Here is a 17394-nt window from a genome sequence, read left to right as displayed (position 1 = left end):
GTATGAAGTATAAACACTATCCTGTCGATTTAATTTAGATCCTACCTGTCTCTCCAGCTTTGTCTCCCACAGTGCAAACTCTCTGGCAAAAATGGCCTTCTCCTTGTGTCTCTGTGGGAACTTACACTTCCCATGTGTTAATCACCTCACTGCACCCAGCCTCACCCCTCAGGCCCAGCTCACACCATCTATGCTAGCCTCCAGCCCTTGGAAATCCTCCTTTTCTCCAAGTTCTTAATCTGCTTTCTTATCTACAGGAGTCATTTGGCAGGTAGCAAATGTGACACTGTGCTAGAATTCCTCCCTATCAGGCACATCTTCCTGCCTCCTGGCCTATGAGCCCCTGGAGGACAGAGCGAAGTCTGATACCCTTTGCAACCTCAGTCCTTAGTCTCCGTGCCCTTCAGGGTAGGCCCCTCAGTACGTGTTCTTCATCCATAGTGACGATGCTGCGTGTCTTTATGGGGGCAGAAGGTAAGGCTGCTGCTGGGGAACAGCCCCTCCTTTCTACCCCCTGCAGTGGCACACCAAGGGCTGGGTGACAGATGGCCTGCAGACCCACAGGGCTGTCTGGGGAGCAGATAAGAGAAAGATGTAAAAGCACATTGTGAAGCAAAAAGCGCAGGCATGTGAAAGAGGCCAAGACTGCAAAATCGACTTCGATGTTTAAAACATGCCATAAAGCCAGATGTAAAAATTCCAAATGACTGCCCCTAAGGCTGTAGGGCCCACAGAAAAAGGAAACTGAAAGCTCTAGAGAAGTCAAAGCAACCCTCTAATGGGAGGAGGAATCTAGTTGGCCCCAGAGGAAGTAAGAACATGCCAGGCTAGGAGCCACAGAGGCTGGAATGGAACTAGGCATGCAGGAAAGTAGCATCTTAACTCCAGTGGGTGTTGGGAGAAGACAAGGTACATATGTGGGAAGGGAAAAATTCAAGCAGGAAAGCTGGGGCGTAATCAACTAGGAGTAAGGAATCCCTTTAAGTTCCTGAGGAGGGATGTGGCATTATAAAAGTGAGGTTCTGGAAAGTTCCTTGCTCAGAAATTTCTTCATCCTGTGAGGGTGAAAAAAAAAAAAAAACCCACGCTAGGGAGAGAAATGCCAGGTCTGCATCCATACCCTCCATCTCCAGGCTTCTGGTGCTGGGATGTTGAAGGGAATCCTCTGTGACTCTCCGCCCAATCTCTCTCAGGACTGTAATGTTACTGCCTCACACGGCCGTATCTTTTGTCTCGACAGCCGTGTGCTGAAACAAGGCTAAGCCAGAACTACGTGGGCTACCCTCTGATGGGAATTTGGGCTGAGCTCGCTAGATCTAGTCTGAGAGCATAATCTCAAATAAGCATCTCACGCACAGGCTGAGAGCTAACCTGGAGACAGAGGAGCGTTTGTCTTACAGCGTTTGCAAGCTCTCGCCTTTCCCGGCTGGGTGAGGCTAAGCTTAGCTCTAATGTGCCCAAACAGCTGATAAGGAGTGGAAGCACAAAAAGGCAGGAGGGTAAAGAGGCTGAACGAGGATTGACGTGTAGAGATAGCAAATCGAGCCTAGCAGTAAGGGTGCTTTCAGATGCAAGTACTAGAAAACTCAACTTGAAATGGTTTCTACAATAAGGAAATCTTATCTCACATAAAATAAGCCACAGGGCGCCTGGGTGGCTCAGTTGGTTGAGCGACTGCCTTCGGCTCAGGTCATGATCCTGGAGTCCCAGGATCAAGCCCCGCATCGGGCTCCCTGCTCAGCGGGGAGTCTGCTTCTCCCTCTGACCCTCCCCCCTCTCGTGCTCTCTGTCTCTCATTCTCTCTCTCAAATAAATAAATAAAATCTTTAAAAAAAAAAAAATAAGCCACAAATTAGGATGGGACCAAAGTTGGTTAAGTTAATTCACTGGTTCAGTGACTTTACCCAGGACTCCAATTCTTTCCACCTTTCCTCTTTGCCACCATCAGCATGTCGCTCTTGTCCTCCACCAGTGGTCCTCGTCATCCCCAGATGGTTGCCATGGTTCCAGGCTTCACATACAGACATGAGCATGTCCAGCTAAAAAAGAGATTATAGTGCTCTTTTGAATATATGTCTCTCTCTCCCTTTTAATTAATGAGGAATCTTCTAGGGGCATCCCAGATAATTTCCCTTCATGTCACATTGGCCAGGGATGGGTCACATGCCCCTTCCATAGCCAAGGGATGGAGGAAAATAGACTGGCCTCCGTTGGGTTAGACTAGTGGTTGGTTTACGGCCACAGTACTCCTCACAAGTAGTGACTAGGTTTGATTAGGAGTAGGAAGAGAGTGCAGGGGTCCATACTCTAGCCAGCATCTACAGCCACATGTCTTTACACTGTCAGTGGGAATACAGAGTGCCCTGAGCCAAGCAGGCTGTGCATCTCAAGCGCTTGCTTCATGTTGCTCGGTTTCGACAAAAATCATCCAGCATAGCCCCAACAAAGCCCCAGGCACATCCTTTGTGCCAGGTAAATGGGCCCTGGGGTGTTGAGGGCTGAGTTGGTGGGGTCCATCTACCATTATAACCATAAACAAAGGGGAAAACATTAGAGTCCTGGCTCTATTGCCTACTAACTGCAGGACTTTATGGAAAATTACTAAATCTCTTTGATAAGTTTCCTCGTGTATATAATGGAGATAATATTTTTAATCCATCACACAGAGTTACTATTAATGTTATAACTAAAACATCCAGACTCAGACTCAGGTGTTAACAGCAGCTGTGGTGGAGGAGGAGGAAATGGTGGTGGTGGTGGTGATGGTGCTCATGGTAGAGGTGGTGATGGCAGTGGTGATGATAATAGTGGTGGGTGGTGCTGACGGTGCAGGTGGTGATGGTGATGGTGGTGAGGTGATCATGGAGCAGGTGGTGATGGTGATGGCAGTGGTGGTGGTGATCATGGTGGAGGTGGTGATCATGGTGGTGCTGATGGTGCAGGTGGTGATGGTGATGGCAGTGGTGGTGATGATGATGGTGGAGGTGGTGATTGTGCTCACGGTAGAGGTGGTGATGGCAGTGATGATGATAATAGTGGTGGTGGTGCTAATGGTGCAGGTGGTGATGATGGTGGAGGTGGTGATGGCAGTGATGATGATAATAGTGGTGGTGGTGCTGACGGTGCAGGTGGTGATGGTGATCATGGTGCAGATGGTGATGGTGATGGTGGTGAGGTGATCATGGTGCAGGTAGTGATGGTGATGGCAGTGGTGGTGATGATATGGTGGAGGTGGTGATCATGGTGGTACTGATGGTACAGGTGGTGATGGTGATCATGGTGCAGGTGGTGATGGTGATCACGGTACAGGTGGTGATGGCAGTGATGATGATAATAGTGGTGGTGGTGCTGACGGTGCAGGTGGTGATGGTGATGGTGGTGAGGTGATCCTGGTGCAGGTGGTGATGGTGATGGCAGTGGTGATGATGATGAGGGTGGTGATAGTAGTGATGGTGATGTGAGGAGGAAAGGAAAGTGGGAGTAAGAGGAATAAAAAAGGAAAGAAAGTACTCACCCTTCCTGTTTCACAAAGAGGTCATGAGACTCAACATAAAAATGTATGAGAAAGTGCCTTCTAAACTGTACAGTGCTACCTAGTGAGTTATCACTGTGGTGATAACTGTTAGTGTGCTGATTACTGTGTGATAACTGTGGTTAGCAAACCTCCTACGTCCATGGGTCCCTCTACTCCTGAAGAGTACTGACTGTCATCCTTCACCCTTGTCTGCCATAACTGAAATAAGTCACTTCAAGAGGCAGAGTGTTGTCAAGTTCCCAGAGACACAAGGGAAATGCTCACAGCTCTGGGGCTGGGAGCTTCTTTAGCAGAATGGAACCCATTATTGTAGATCTAAGAGCTAAGGAGGGAGATGGGGCAAGGACATTTGGAACACGTGGAGCCCAGCAAACAGGACACAGAGAACATTTTGTTTGGTTTTGTTTTTAAGTTGCTTTGATAATAGAAAGGAGGTATGAGGACTGTCTCTAGTTTTTGTTGAAGTCAAGAGGATCCAAAGAGGCACAGAAGTGAGTTGTGCTACCCGTTTTGAGGCCAGGGCAGGAGAAGAGACAGGGAGAGGCAGCAGGGCTGGTGCCGCTGAATACTCCAGCTGCCCAGCAGGCTGTCATGGGAGCAAGCAGAGCCAGGACCTCTGCAGAGGGCATGCTAAGTCCCCTGGAGCAGGGACATTCACTCCATGAACGTGTGCAGGACACCTACTGTGTGCAGGTGCTGGGGTGGTAGCAATGACAGCAGCTACCATTTCAGTGATGACTGCTTTCTAGCTCTCATTATTACCACTCTTCCCACTTTACTGGTAAGAAACCAAAGTTTCAGAAGATTATGTAGCTTGTCATAGAGAAATAATTTGATCCCTGGTGTATCTGACTCCAAAGCCCTTTCTCCTCTGTCACTTTGCCTTTCATTGAAAGACACTTCTTCACCAAAGGTGACAAAGACACTTGCTTCTGCCCTGCAGGCCCTCTGCCCCTGGAGAGGAGAAACACACAGAAAACACACCTGTTGTGATGAATGCTATCATCTGAAGAAAGGGTGCTGTAGCTGGGGGGAGGGACTGATTAATTCCAGCCCACTGGGGGCAGAGGAGGCAGGAGAGGGTTGAGAAGTCCACACAAGATGATGACATTGGAGCTGGCTTGGCTCTGAGAGGGAGTCCGCCAGGTAGAGAGAGGGGCAGGGCTTGTCAGGACACGAAGAGAGCTGCACAGAACAGCCTGTCTGGTTTGCGTGAGCCGTTTGGTGTGGCTGGAGCTCAGGGTGGTGGCTGAGAATGAGGCCTGAGGGACAGGTGGGGTGGGACTGTGACAGACCTGGGAGCCAGGCTAAGGAGGCTAGATTCTACTTTAAAGCTGAGGGGAGCTGTTGGAGATTTTTATGCAGTAAAACAGCTTAGATGTCAATGGGAGGGGTTAGGGAGCCACTTAATACCCGGCCATTGGTGGAGGCCTAGATGGAGATGGGCAGTGGGGACAGGCAGCGTAGACAGGGTTTGTTTCCTTGGGCCAGGGATTGGTGTGACTCCTCAAACGAAGGGGGGCATTTACGAGAGTTTTGAGACCACTGCTGCACACTCCCTCCATTTGGGAAATTACATTCCAGCCCACAGGTCACTAAGCAAATGCCCCATTGTCCCCAGGAGTAATTCAGCCCTGATTGGTAATATCTGTCACCCTCTCCACTCCATTACACCCAAAGAAAAGGTAATATCCCTGAGTCGGAGTGAACTTAGAGAGGAAGGGGCTGGCCATATTCTGACAGCCAGAGCTGCCCGGTGAAGGACGGGCCACCTTAGAAGGAAATGACTGCCTGAGGTAGAGGTCACCTGGAGGGATCGCCTGCTGTGGGCAGGAGGCTGGCCTGCGGGCCGTTTGGGCACTCCAGGAGGGGGATGCAGGCAGCACATGACAAAGGTTGACTGTTCCCTCTGTACCAACCACATGCTGGACACCAGATAAAGAACTGAAGCAGGCTGGTCTCTGCCCTGTGGGGTTTACACAGAGGAACCCAGACTAGGGAGGGACCCAGGGATGGACAGAGATGCTGTCTTGGAGTCAGGGGTAGTGAAGGGTCCAGGAGGAGCAGACAGGTCCATACCCCAACATCCAAGGTGGCCTGCTTGGCACTCTTTGGATCTGAGTCAGGTGCCACTGGGCTGGGGCAGCCGAGGCAGGGCCGGCCTCCCGAGATGAAGATGTGAACTTGAGGAATTAGTAAGTGGATAAGTCACTTCAACTTAGCATCATGTGTAAGCACAGAGAAACAGTCCAGTTGGAGGAGAGTTTTTGTTTTTTTAAACTGAGCTACTGTAAAACCCATGACACTGGCATACTTCTCAACTCACTCAACTCAGCTCAATTGCTACTTGCCCTCACTAAATAGGTGAAATGTTTTTTTTCAAAGCTGCTTTACTTGTAGGCTATTAAATGGTTTGTGCTGTTCCCTTTTTCTTTTTTTTTTAATATTTTATTTATTTATTTGACAGAGAGAGACTCAACAAGAGAGGGAACAGGGGGAGAGGGAGAGGGAGAAGCAGGCTTCCCACGGAGCAAGGAGCCTGATGCGGGACTCAATCCCAGGACCCTGGGATCATGACCTGAGCCGGAGGCAGACGCTTAACGACTGAGCCACCCAGGCACTCTGTCCTGCCCCCTCTTTCTTTGCTAGAAGTCCTGAGTCTCAAGGCCAGACCATTTGAGCCACCAGACACCTTCTAAATGAGGCCCTTGGGAAGGAAGGGCCTGTCCTCAAAAAGTTCTGCAACGGAAGCATTCATCCTCAGGGGCAGCCCACATCCCTTTCCAGCCCCCTTCTTCCCAATCCAGGTGCCCCGGGCGTCTGCCCAGGCATCTGTCCAGGGTTTCACAGAAGATTACGCTGTCAACTTTCTGATGAGTTATTCCCTATGAAGGTGAAGGCTGATACAGGTTTAAACATGACATCGTGTACTTTGGTTGGAGACCCCTAAGGAAAACCTTTAAGATCCAAAGGAATATTTCTCTTTTTTTTTCACTGTGGTAAACTCATATATAACATAAAATTTGCCATCCTAACCATTTTTAAGTGCACACCTCAGAGTCACTAATTATACTCCAGATGTTGTACGGCCGTCACCACTGTCTACTTCCAAAGTTTGTCATGCGCTGAAACAGTTCCTCCCTCCCTCCAGCACCTTGTAGCCTCTCCTCTACTTTCGGTCTCTGTGAATTTGCCCATCCTCGACTTTTCATTTAAGTGGAATCTTACAATGTTTGTCCTTTCATGACTGCCTTCTTTCACTTAGCATCATGTTTTCAGGGCTCATCCGTGTTGTAGCCTGTTAGACCTTCATTCCTTTTTATGGCTGACTAATATTCTGTTGTGTGATTATCCCTCATCCACTGATAGGAGAAAGTCTTCTTAATGGCTGAGTTCCAGGCTCCATTAAAGACCCCAGGAGAGAGGAAGATTTGGAGATCCCTGCTGCCCTTCCTTCCAGCTACACCACGTAGGTGGCCCTTTACTGCCCAGAGGCCCCTGGTGGGCGCAGCAATCCAAAATCTCAATCAGCCCGCAGATAGAGACCCCTGTGCTATGGCAGGAACAGCACAGGACCAGCCATGAGGAAACACAAGTACTCATCTATGGGATGGATGTGTGGCCTTGGACAAGTCCTCTTACTTGGGATGTGTGTCTTTGTAGGAGGTCCTTCCAGCTTCTAATATTCTACCAAGTCCCTCAGTGTCCTAAGAGACACTTGCAATGCAGCAAGTGGTGTGGGGCAGAGTAGACCCTCAGGAAATGTGTGTGACCTACTGCATGAAGGAGTGAAGGACCGAGAGAAAAATTGGAGAGTAGGAACTGAGGTATTCCAGTTTCTTCATCTCCCTTCATTAGAAATAGTCAGGAGGCTGTTTTAGAGGTCAGGTTGAATGATACTTCAATTATGAAACAATGTGGAATACAGGGTGCTGTTTGACACATTATTATTGTGTTTCTTGTCTTTGCACCTTGTACTGAGATGGAATTGTATGACTGGGCTTCTCATCAATTCTGTTTGGTGTAGAAATCTTGGCAGCTCCAATAAATACACTTGCATAAATGTAAGTGAATACACACAGGCTCTCTTAGTATGAATTCTCACACCTTGGTCTGTTATATAGCAGGTGTGAGCTGTGCAGTGTTCAACACAGATGGTGGGCATCACCCAGCTGTGCCATGCATGTGTGTGTGTGTGTGTGTGTGTGTGTGTGTGCGCAGAAACATGCACACGTGTATAGACATGGCAGGCTCTCCATTGTTGTCCTTGTCTGAAGAGCTCTACCCTGGCATGGCTTCTGCTCATAAGGAGTCTGTGTTCTCCTAAAGCACAAATATTAATGATCTCCTTGCTGAAGGACCTTTTTATTATAAAAACCTATTTGTATTTATAGTGATCCTCAGAACAATGAGGAGAGGAACCCTTTGTTCCTTTCCATGTCTTGGAATCTGACTGTGCCTTAGGCAGAACCGCACACATACAAGGGATTGGCATCCTCACTTGCCATAGAATTTTGAAGAGACTTTGGAAGTCCTCTACCACTTTGGAATTGGTATTCAAGTTCCCAGAAAAACAAAGAAATAAACAAACAAAGCAGTGATTCTTCTTCTCAAATAAAATCTTAATGCAGAAACCAGCATTATAAAGCCAATAAAAGTCTTCCAGATTAGTCAGAGATGGCTACTTCTTTTTCTTGTATAGTCTCTGTCCTCACCCCATCATATCGGTTCCCTGGACTCTTTTGAACTGTGTTAGGATCCTTGGACAACTTAGCATGTGGGTACAGATGGTGCTGCTCTGGTTCAAGTTGGCAGGGGGCGGTCAGTGAGCAAAGCCCCCCCTAACCTGTAACTGCTCCCAGAGCAGCACTGTGGAAGTCCAGGGCTCTCTGCAGCACTGCATTTTTTTTTTTTTTAATGCTTAGCTAGTTCTTTTACAGACGAGGAGACAGACCCAGAGAAGTAAAGTGATTTGCCCAAAGACATACAGCCAGTGGTACCAGAATCAAGATTATTACCATCAAAAGATAATTGAGTCTCTGTCCTATATAATGAAAGGTAGGATACATGTACATGAAAAGATAAAGGGAAAACTAAAATTAACACTGTACTCATCAGTGTCTATTAGTTCCATAAGTGTTTAGAAGACATCGTGGTTCCTGGAATCTAAGGCTCTCTCCACTGAATTTTTCTAAATATTTGAGACATGGGTGTTGCCATGGGCACCAGCTGCCTGCAGTAGTGCTGAGAAATGAGCAGGGAGAGAGGAAAGGAAGGGAGAAGAAGATGAAAATGGAAAGGCAGCAGTAAGGGGAAAGAGCCCTGGATAGGAAGGAAGGAAGACAGGAGTGTCTGAAAGGCTGAAGTCATCACACCTGCCCCAGGCAGGTAGGGCTTCACCCTTGATTTGGGAAGGGGGTCCTCCAGGAGTCCTGGGACTCCATTCCGGCTTATTCCCATTCCAGCCTTGACGTCCTCTCATCGGCAGGTTTGCATGCCTCCTTGACCCTTTGCAGGGTCAACACAGAACAGTAGGAACAGAAACTTCCCAGGTTGGCTTCCAAAGTTCCTGAGTTCCCAAAATCACAGATCAAAAGGGGCAGTTCACAGGCTGAGTGTTGTGCATTCTCAGAGAGCTCTACGGTCCCTCAGGATTCGGGGGAGCACGGAGCTCTGGCCTCAGAACTCAGGCAGGAGGAGGGCTATGAATAAATGTGTATTCACAGGACCAGAGGCACCAGGACATCAGCACAGCAAGAGAAAGTTCTTGGACAGACTTTTGCATTTCTCCACTCCATTCATTTTTGCCGTTTTTTTGCCCTTAGGTGTTTCTGTGGCAACACAACATAGGTTTTAAAAGGATCAACCAAGCTGTTTCATTTGTTTACATTGTTTGTTTCTTTCTTGGGTTTGGGCGGGGAGGGTGGGATTAACTTCAAGGGCACTCAATCCCTAAAGTCAGAATGAATACAATAGAGCCATCAGCATGCGCACGTGCTCAGAGGCAACAGGCACCTACCCCTTCTCAGGATTCTTTGTCCCGACCACTTCTTACTGGCCACCTGGACCCTTTCCAATTCTATCTCAGATCCTTAAACAACTTAGTATGAGGACTGACCCAGTTGTGTCTCGGGGGATAAGCGGGGACCAGGGAGAAACCTTCCCCTGGCACCCAGGAAAGCGAGATGAGATGAATGGACCTTTTGACCAAGGGTCAGGGAATCTGCTTTCCCATCTTCTGCACATACCTCCCTGGCCTTGGTATCTTACCAGCATTCTGGATTTTCAAGTAAGGAGGTTAATTAAATACCCTCTAAGATTCTTTCTATCTCTCCAACTCAATGGGTTTAAGCAGGATAACTTCTGCCAAGGCAGTATGTTCCCATAATGTGAAAGTGCTTTCCAAGGGATGAGACTGGTCCTCACTGAGAGGGATTCCAGCCTCATCTCTCCTCTCTTTAGTTGGCACGCTCTCCCTGGGCAACCTCATTCAGCCCTCCCTGCAAGCTGAACTCCCCCTGACCTCCTATGTCTGATCACCAGTAACCCCACAAATGTCCCACAAATCCTTTAACTCAGCAAGTCCAGAACTGATGGCTCTCCCCTCAAGTCCCCCACTGCAGTGAGAGGCATCGCCATCCAGAGTCGCCCAAGTTAGAAAACTCGGGGGCGGGGGGAGCACTTCTGCTGTGTCTTCCCCCAACCCCTACATGCAGCCAGAAAGCAAATTACCTTCTTTCTATCTCTAAAACCCACCTAGTTCTCGCCAATCCCGTTGTCTATCTTGGCTCAAGCCTTCATGGTCTCTGCATGGGTCACCCCCCAACTCCCTCCACCCCCATTGCCACCCTCACTCTCTAGACTGGTGCCAGATTATAGCACACGTCTGACTCCAACATTCACTATCTCCTCAGGATAGAATCCAAGCACCCAGGGGCAGCTCCAAAGCCCCTGGTCATTTTGCGCCTACCCACCTCTCCAGCCCCATAACCTTCACTCCAGCTGATCAGATGCCTGCATTACCTGAAGCTCTCCACACACACACAACTTCCACAAGCTCCCTCAGGTTGCACATGCTTTCCCTTTCAACTCCGTCCTGATGGGGTTTAACCCATCATCAACCGAATCAACCCACTTTAACCCAACATCACCTAATTTTAAAAGACCAGAGGCTCCCACATACTGTTATTTGTTCCTGGGTCATGCTCCCCCACCCCACCTCTGTAATAGGTAGTGAGTAAAAGACAATCCTGCCTCTGAGGTGCGGATTAAGGCCGGCTTCTCCATTCCCTTCCCACAGCTACTGCCTGATCAGGGCCTTCACCGGCACATGGGCTAGTGGTTCTTAAACTTCAGGGTGCCTCAGAAACACCTGGAATCGTCTGCAATGCACATTCCCAGGCTCCAGAGCCAGGAAATCCGCCTCAGTAGGTCTGGGTAGGGCCCAGAATTCTGTATTTTTAAACTTTGCCTCCTCAGACTGCTTCACCCTGAGCTGGGCACAGTGAGGCCAGCACTCATGCCAAGTCTAGCAAATCCGAAAGAATGGATGGGAGCACAGGTAGATGAGTGGGCTAGCCTCCCCCCACAGAGCTACCCGTCAAAGTCCAATGTCCCTGGTCTTGGAGCACCTTCCCAGCAGGCGAGACAAGAGCGGGTATGCCTTCCCAGGTGATGCCTTCCCAGGTGAGCTCCATCTGACCCAAGAGCGAGTATGCCTTCCCAGGTGATGCCTTCCCAGGTGAGCTCCATCTGACCCAACACAGGATGGGAAGATAGGTCCGGGAGTTCTGAGCCTACTGCTTCCTGGGGGCTGTGACTGGGCCTGTCCTGCTTGAAGGATCTGTGGCCGAATGCCATGTGGACCAGTGTTTTGTGGCTCCAGTGAGAGATGGGCTGAGGCTCCTGCAGAGGCGAGCAGTGGAGCATGAAGGCATCCAGGCAGCCTTCGCCTGGTGGGGGCCATTAAGGCTCTGCACTGGGAACAAGGTTGTGGGAGAAAGCAATTAGTGGTGAGGGAAGCCAGTGAATCAGCACACAGAGTCGGCTCGCTCTAATTGAGCCTACAAGTTTGTCCTGTTAAGTGTGGGCTCCCAGGGATAGGAGCGTCATCCTTAAATGCAAAGCCTTCTTCAAGGTGGCAGAGGGAGGAAAAACACTACCTCCCACCTTTTGAGAAAAGAGATGAGCCTTTTCTCTTCACTGCCCCACCCCAGTGCCTGCCTCCATCCTGGAAATGCTGATTCTCAGCTGAGGGGGTCTGTCTTTGGACAAAGATTTTTATTTTCTCAAGAAAGAGAGAGACTTCTAGTTCAGGGGCAGGGTATATGAGCAGATTGCCTATGTTTCAGCTGTTGTTAGGAGCTTTTCAATGTCTCAACTTCTTTGCAGCTATGTTCCTCGTCTATCAGTTTGGAGAACGTGCTTAGTACACTCCCCCGAGATGGGTTCTTTATCTTCAGGGTTTGTTACCTCAAGGTGGCGGTACACTTTTCCTGTGGTTCTGTCCCCTCCTTTCTGAGCACTGTTCTCCTCTGTCTTGGCATCATTTCCCTCTAGCTCAAGACATCATGAGTTCTCTTCTGAGAAGGTACAATGAAACATTCACTAATTAACTAAATAAGACGTTTTTCCAAAATGTGTAATTTTTCTACCACCCTAATATTTGCATTTTAATGGGACATTTGAAGACTAAAAAAACGCTTAGTGCCCAATGAATTGGAGGTCTAAGGTTGTAACAGACTGGGGAATTGGTAATCTGGCTAGGAGGTCCTACCCAGGTCCTCCTAGATCCTACCACAGAGTGGGCAGCACTCTCCTCCACCTGCTTGTGAGATCTGCTGGTTCAGAACTTTCCAGATCCCTGATCTCATTGACTTTATTTTTCTCTCCCTTCTATTTTTGTTTCCTAGGAACGAGTGGAATATCTCTTTCTCATAATTTTTACTGTGGAAGCATTTTTAAAAGTAATAGCCTATGGACTTCTCTTTCACCCCAACGCTTACCTCCGCAATGGTTGGAATTTACTAGATTTTATAATTGTGGTTGTAGGGTAAGTATCACTACCTTTCTCTCTTCCCTCCCCTCACCCCTTACTATCCACCAACATGTGCCTCTGTTTTCTTCTGTTATTTGTATCTCTTTTTGATTTGGTCATAGAGGCACTGGGCACCAGGCAAGATGAGAGGATCCATTAAAAGTCACTTTGAATTCAGACTTTCTCCAAAGGGAAAAGAGCTCTTACTTAAGAACGTCTCCCTCATACACATGCTCACATGCGTGCATTCACAAACACACACACACACACACACACACACAACACAGAGTGGAACCAGAGGGCTTTTAATGGAACTCAGCATCCTCTATGCAGCTGAGGAGATTCCTCTCCTTGAGGTCTTTTATTCCATCTCCAACCACATCTGGCCTGACAGCTCTCTGAACCGGTTCCCCTGCTCTGTTCCTGAGCAGAGTTCGTCCAGTTGGCCTGGCAAGCAGCCCATGGGCATGGGGGTGGGGACGAAGCTGGCACATAGGTGCTATGGATGCCCACTCTCACCTCTACAGTGGGTCTCATCGGGGGCCCCAGGAAACAGGCTGCTTGAGATAAGTGGGTGAGGAGACAACAGAGAACTTTGAAGGGCCAAAGTCGTGGGTGGCCTAAGTAGAACCAAATACACCTTCCCCAAACACGCCGTTCTGCTGTAGCATGAGATAAATCAAGGTCAATATATGCTTTAAAAAAAAAAAAAAAGCAATGTAAAGAATCATAAATAAAATTCAGAAGTGATGGTCTCCTTATCTGGGAGTTAGCAACTTTACAAAAAGATCCTATACATGTGCTATGTGAAATGTAGTTCATTAAGACACAGTTGATGAAGTTTTAACTGCTCCTCTCTTTTGTGAAGGGAGGGCACCCTACAGCAGATTCTACTTGGGCTTCTTGGAGCTGATCTGTCATTTCTCTGAGCCTGGAGAGTGGTCACATGGTGGCCACCTTGCATTTTTACTCCCGTGGAGTTCTGATAGCCTTCAGTGTCAAGGTCAATATGTCACTGGGCCCATATCCCAGGAACCTATTTTTGATTGGCACCATTTGTGCCATCCCAGTGAAGACACGGGTCCTTGTGGACTCCTCCAGAGCACTCACTGCTCATCATCTCATGGGAGTGTCTGGTCTTTCCTGCAGGAAATAACAAGAGCAAATCAAGACCATTGAGAAGTTATTTCCTTGCCTCTGGCCATCTGGATGACTTATTAGGGTTGTTTGGAACTGTTTTAGGGGTTTTTCTTTGTTGTCTTTTTTTGCACAGCCAATGAAAGACACACTTTGGCCACATAAACACCAAGGATATTTGGGTGACATGAGAAGCACTAAAGTTATTGGAGTATTTGCGAGGTATAGATCTGGCTCCAGAGGACTCAGAGTGAGGATGCAGTTATAAGAGAACTTGCTGCTTCTGTTCACACCAGGATAAACAAAGAATAACTGAACAAATGCCTTGAATTAACTCCGGTAAACCATAGCAAAGGCATTTAAGGTACCTTGTTCCACATGCCCCTAAATCCTTTCAAATTCAGTGTCTTTCTCAGGGCCTCGGGCTCTGGGGAACCTTTCACATATGCCTAGAAAAGAGCCCCAGGAATGAGACTGATAGAGAGATAAGGGTGCCTTCGGGGACTAATTTTGTTTCCGCAGAGAAGCTACATCTTCTTCTCAGGATTATGGAATGAGTTAGAGTTGACTGTGTACCATGCTCTGCCCCCTCCATGGCCTCACCGGCAGCCTGGGAAGTCGAAACCAGGAGCACAGGGCAGAGCTTAAACCAGAGCTCGGGAGGGAGGGAGGGAGCAGATGCCTTGCCATGCGGCCTGTGTCTTTTGCTTGTTTGGACTTTGCTTTATCCCTCACCCTGCTGCTCCTCCCAGTAACCGCAGAGGGCAGGCTTCCTGGGGTCAGCCCAAATTTCAGTCACATCTTCCTGGGGTCTAGGCCGTGAAGCTGATGAAGAGGAAAGCATCCAGACTGGCCCTCTTCCAAAAAATGCCTCTGGTTTGGCTGTTTAAGCCACAGAGGTTTTGATGCTAGTGGTTGCTTAGCTTGTGGGCTCATATGACCCGTTGGGCTTTTCCCCCATTACTAGCACACACGGACATGTTTGACACCCAGCTTCTCTTCTCCAAGGGCATTGGTCCTAGCGGCTCTCTGTCTAGTCTCAATCTTGGCCCATCCTTCTAACTTGAAAAATCACACGCACACGCACACACACGGTGTGGCATCATGCTCTCTACCGCCATGCCTCCTTTTCCTGCCCCCCCCTTTTTTTTATCATATTAAATGGGTATCTGTCTACTTCCCTTATGTCTCCTGGGAAATATCTATTCTCCCGGGCCCCTCCTCTGTAGCCACTTAGGGGAAGGTTTCTTGGGCTCTCCTACAGTCAGAGGGGAATCTGCCTTGCCCTGGGAGAGCCGGGGTTGCCCGCCTGCTGCCTGAGTGCCGGGCCAAGAGCTGCTCTCTCACGTCTGTATTGCCACGCAAGGGCCTGTGACAAGAGGCATTGCCTAACCCCCACAGACCTGTCACATTTCCTTCCTAAAGTGGAAGGGTCTCCTTGGTACAGTGGGGAGATGAGACTGCTGAATGAAAGTGGGGAGGACTTCAGAGGCCTCTGTGAGCTACCTCTCCCCACCTCAAGCCAGGGACCTAGGGATCCTCACTAGATCCCCCTGCCTGAGACATTCTACTCCAGCTGCAAGGGCTTTTGCTACCATCTGTCTCCCAGTGTGGTGGCCCTGCCTTTCTGAACTGCTGGGCCCTCTAGAGCTTTGTTGTCCTCTTTTTAAAAGCTCCAAGTCCAGCTAAGGAACTGCCAGACACAACTCCTGAAGAATCCCCCTGCCAAGCATCCATATCTGAACCCAGCCCTTAGGGACAGATAGGCACAAAGCAGTGGTTTCAGCTTTACAGTATCTAATCAAGGAGAAACACACCAGCCCCTACAAGCCAAGAACACCTCCTAGACCCATTCCTGAATTTTCTACCTTTTCAAAATTAAAATCAGACACTTAATAAAGTGTCTGCATCAAGTTGGGGCAGAGAAAAGAGAAGAAAGTTGTCTAACCTCTGTTCCCTTCAATAAATAATATTATGTGAACATCTTGTACCCTAATAAGCATACTGCTTTCTTCCAGGAAATACTAGGAACCAAATCTGGTTTGGATTTGGAATGTTGTTTGACAAACTTACAAACTGGTCTCCATTTTCTAAGATTTCAGCGATCTAGACTTCAGTGGAAAGAACATTTCTCTGCAGAGAAAGAAGCCTGTTTCCCCCATCCTGGCAACTCTGCCTGGGGTTCAAGGCATCACCAGCTAACATAGGACACCATCAAACTGCCAAGCTGAGCTGAAAGAATCACAGGGCTGGGAAAGACTTTAGATGTGGTCTGGCCAGAGTTGTCAAACTTCTTTTAGCTACAAAACTCATTGTTCAAGCAAAGCCTTACTCAGAGAGTCACGAAATCCATTCTGTTCCCGCCACTTATCTCTGGCCTCGCTGCCCAAGAAGTCCCTAAGCAGTTCCATGGAGCACAGTTTGGAAATCCTTCATCTAGAACAACCCCATCCTTGCTGGGCCCTGCCTGGATTTGCGTTTCTGCAAAGCTAAGCCCCCAGCTGCAGCCTCCCGTGTTTCCAGATCCAGTTCCCTGGGCATGAGTCATTTCAGGAGCTCAAGCCTGTTCCTCAAGAATGAAGTTGCCCTGGCCTTGAGTGCAGGTCAGATGTGTGGCCCCAGTTCTGATATCTGGGCTTCCCCTTTGACCCTCGGCCACAGCCCAGCACACACTCTGTTGACAGTGAATTGGCAGTCATCTCTAGTAGAAAGGGCAGAAATTGCCCCCATGCGTCCTTTCCCCTATTTTTCTTGGTTACCACAAAAGCCCAAAATTCCGGGTTCCCATTCCCACGTGGTTCTTTGAATCCTGTGCCCCCTCTCCCTCGCCATCCTCCTGAAACCTTTCCACTGTGCCTTGTGTTCCCCACAAGCCACTGCCCATTCAGGGGTCAGCAGACATTTTCTGTAAAGGGCCAGATATGCATTTTCAGCTCACAAGCTGTGCGCTTTGTCCTGACTAGTCACCTCTTCCGAGAAAACAGCAATGGACAGCAGCAGTATGTGAATGAGGGGTATAGCTGAGCTCCAGCAAAACTCCATGTACAGAGCGAGTGGCCCAAGGGCTGCCCTAAACCCTCAGCTTTGTCTCTGGCCACTCACTTAACCTCCTGGCTCCCCCAAGGGTCCTGCTCCATCACAGTCTCTCAGGAGATGGCCACTCTCTCCCAAATGCCTTGTTCTGCAGCCAGGAGGTCAGGAGAGGGGCCCTGCCTTTCTCTTATTTCCGCTTTCAGACTGCTGGCCCTCCTCCCTTCCTAGCCACCTCTGGTTCTGATGTGTGTGATCAAACCCTTCCACCCCTGCTTCTCCCTATGGAGTCCCCTTCTAGGCCTCTGGCGACTCCTCATTCCTTGAAGACAGGAGCTCTTGGCTCACTCCCAACTCTCTCCAACCTCACTATTCCTGTTGTCACCTCCAGTAGCGTCTTGGTTCCTTGATATCTAAATCCGCCCAACCCCCCGCCCAGGGATCCTGACTTCATCTGTCTTAGATGCCCACTCTCATGGTGATAGCCAATATCCCTGCCGTAACTAATAACTGCACCCTCCCCCATAAACTCAAACCAAACACCCTGCTCTGGAAACACTACCAGCCATCTTTCCAGCTTACTCCTCTAGCACTTTGACCCTGACAATCCATTCATCCTGTCCCATTCTCTCCGTTCCTCTGCCCATTGTGTCCA

The 17394-nt window shown here is 48.9% G+C and overlaps 1 protein-coding gene across 1 annotated transcript in view; it reads left to right on the top strand.

The window, feature by feature from the left end:
• CACNA1C (calcium voltage-gated channel subunit alpha1 C) overlaps positions 1 to 17394 on the top strand; it is a 649850-nt gene that overhangs the window by 371898 nt on the left and 260558 nt on the right. Inside the window, exon 4 of the mRNA XM_073887000.1 lies at positions 12448 to 12587. Coding sequence (XP_073743101.1) covers positions 12448 to 12587 — 140 coding nt within the window. The remainder of the gene's footprint in view (positions 1 to 12447; positions 12588 to 17394) is intronic.

The sequence above is a fragment of the Callorhinus ursinus genome, unplaced genomic scaffold, assembly GCF_003265705.2.
Source record: "Callorhinus ursinus isolate GAN/ISIS: 27379988/994484 unplaced genomic scaffold, GSC_fseal_2.0 scaffold74, whole genome shotgun sequence".
NCBI classification, from domain to species: domain Eukaryota; kingdom Metazoa; phylum Chordata; class Mammalia; order Carnivora; family Otariidae; genus Callorhinus; species Callorhinus ursinus.
Note: the sequence above shows the minus strand (reverse complement) of the source record. Positions and strands in the feature narration are given on the sequence as shown.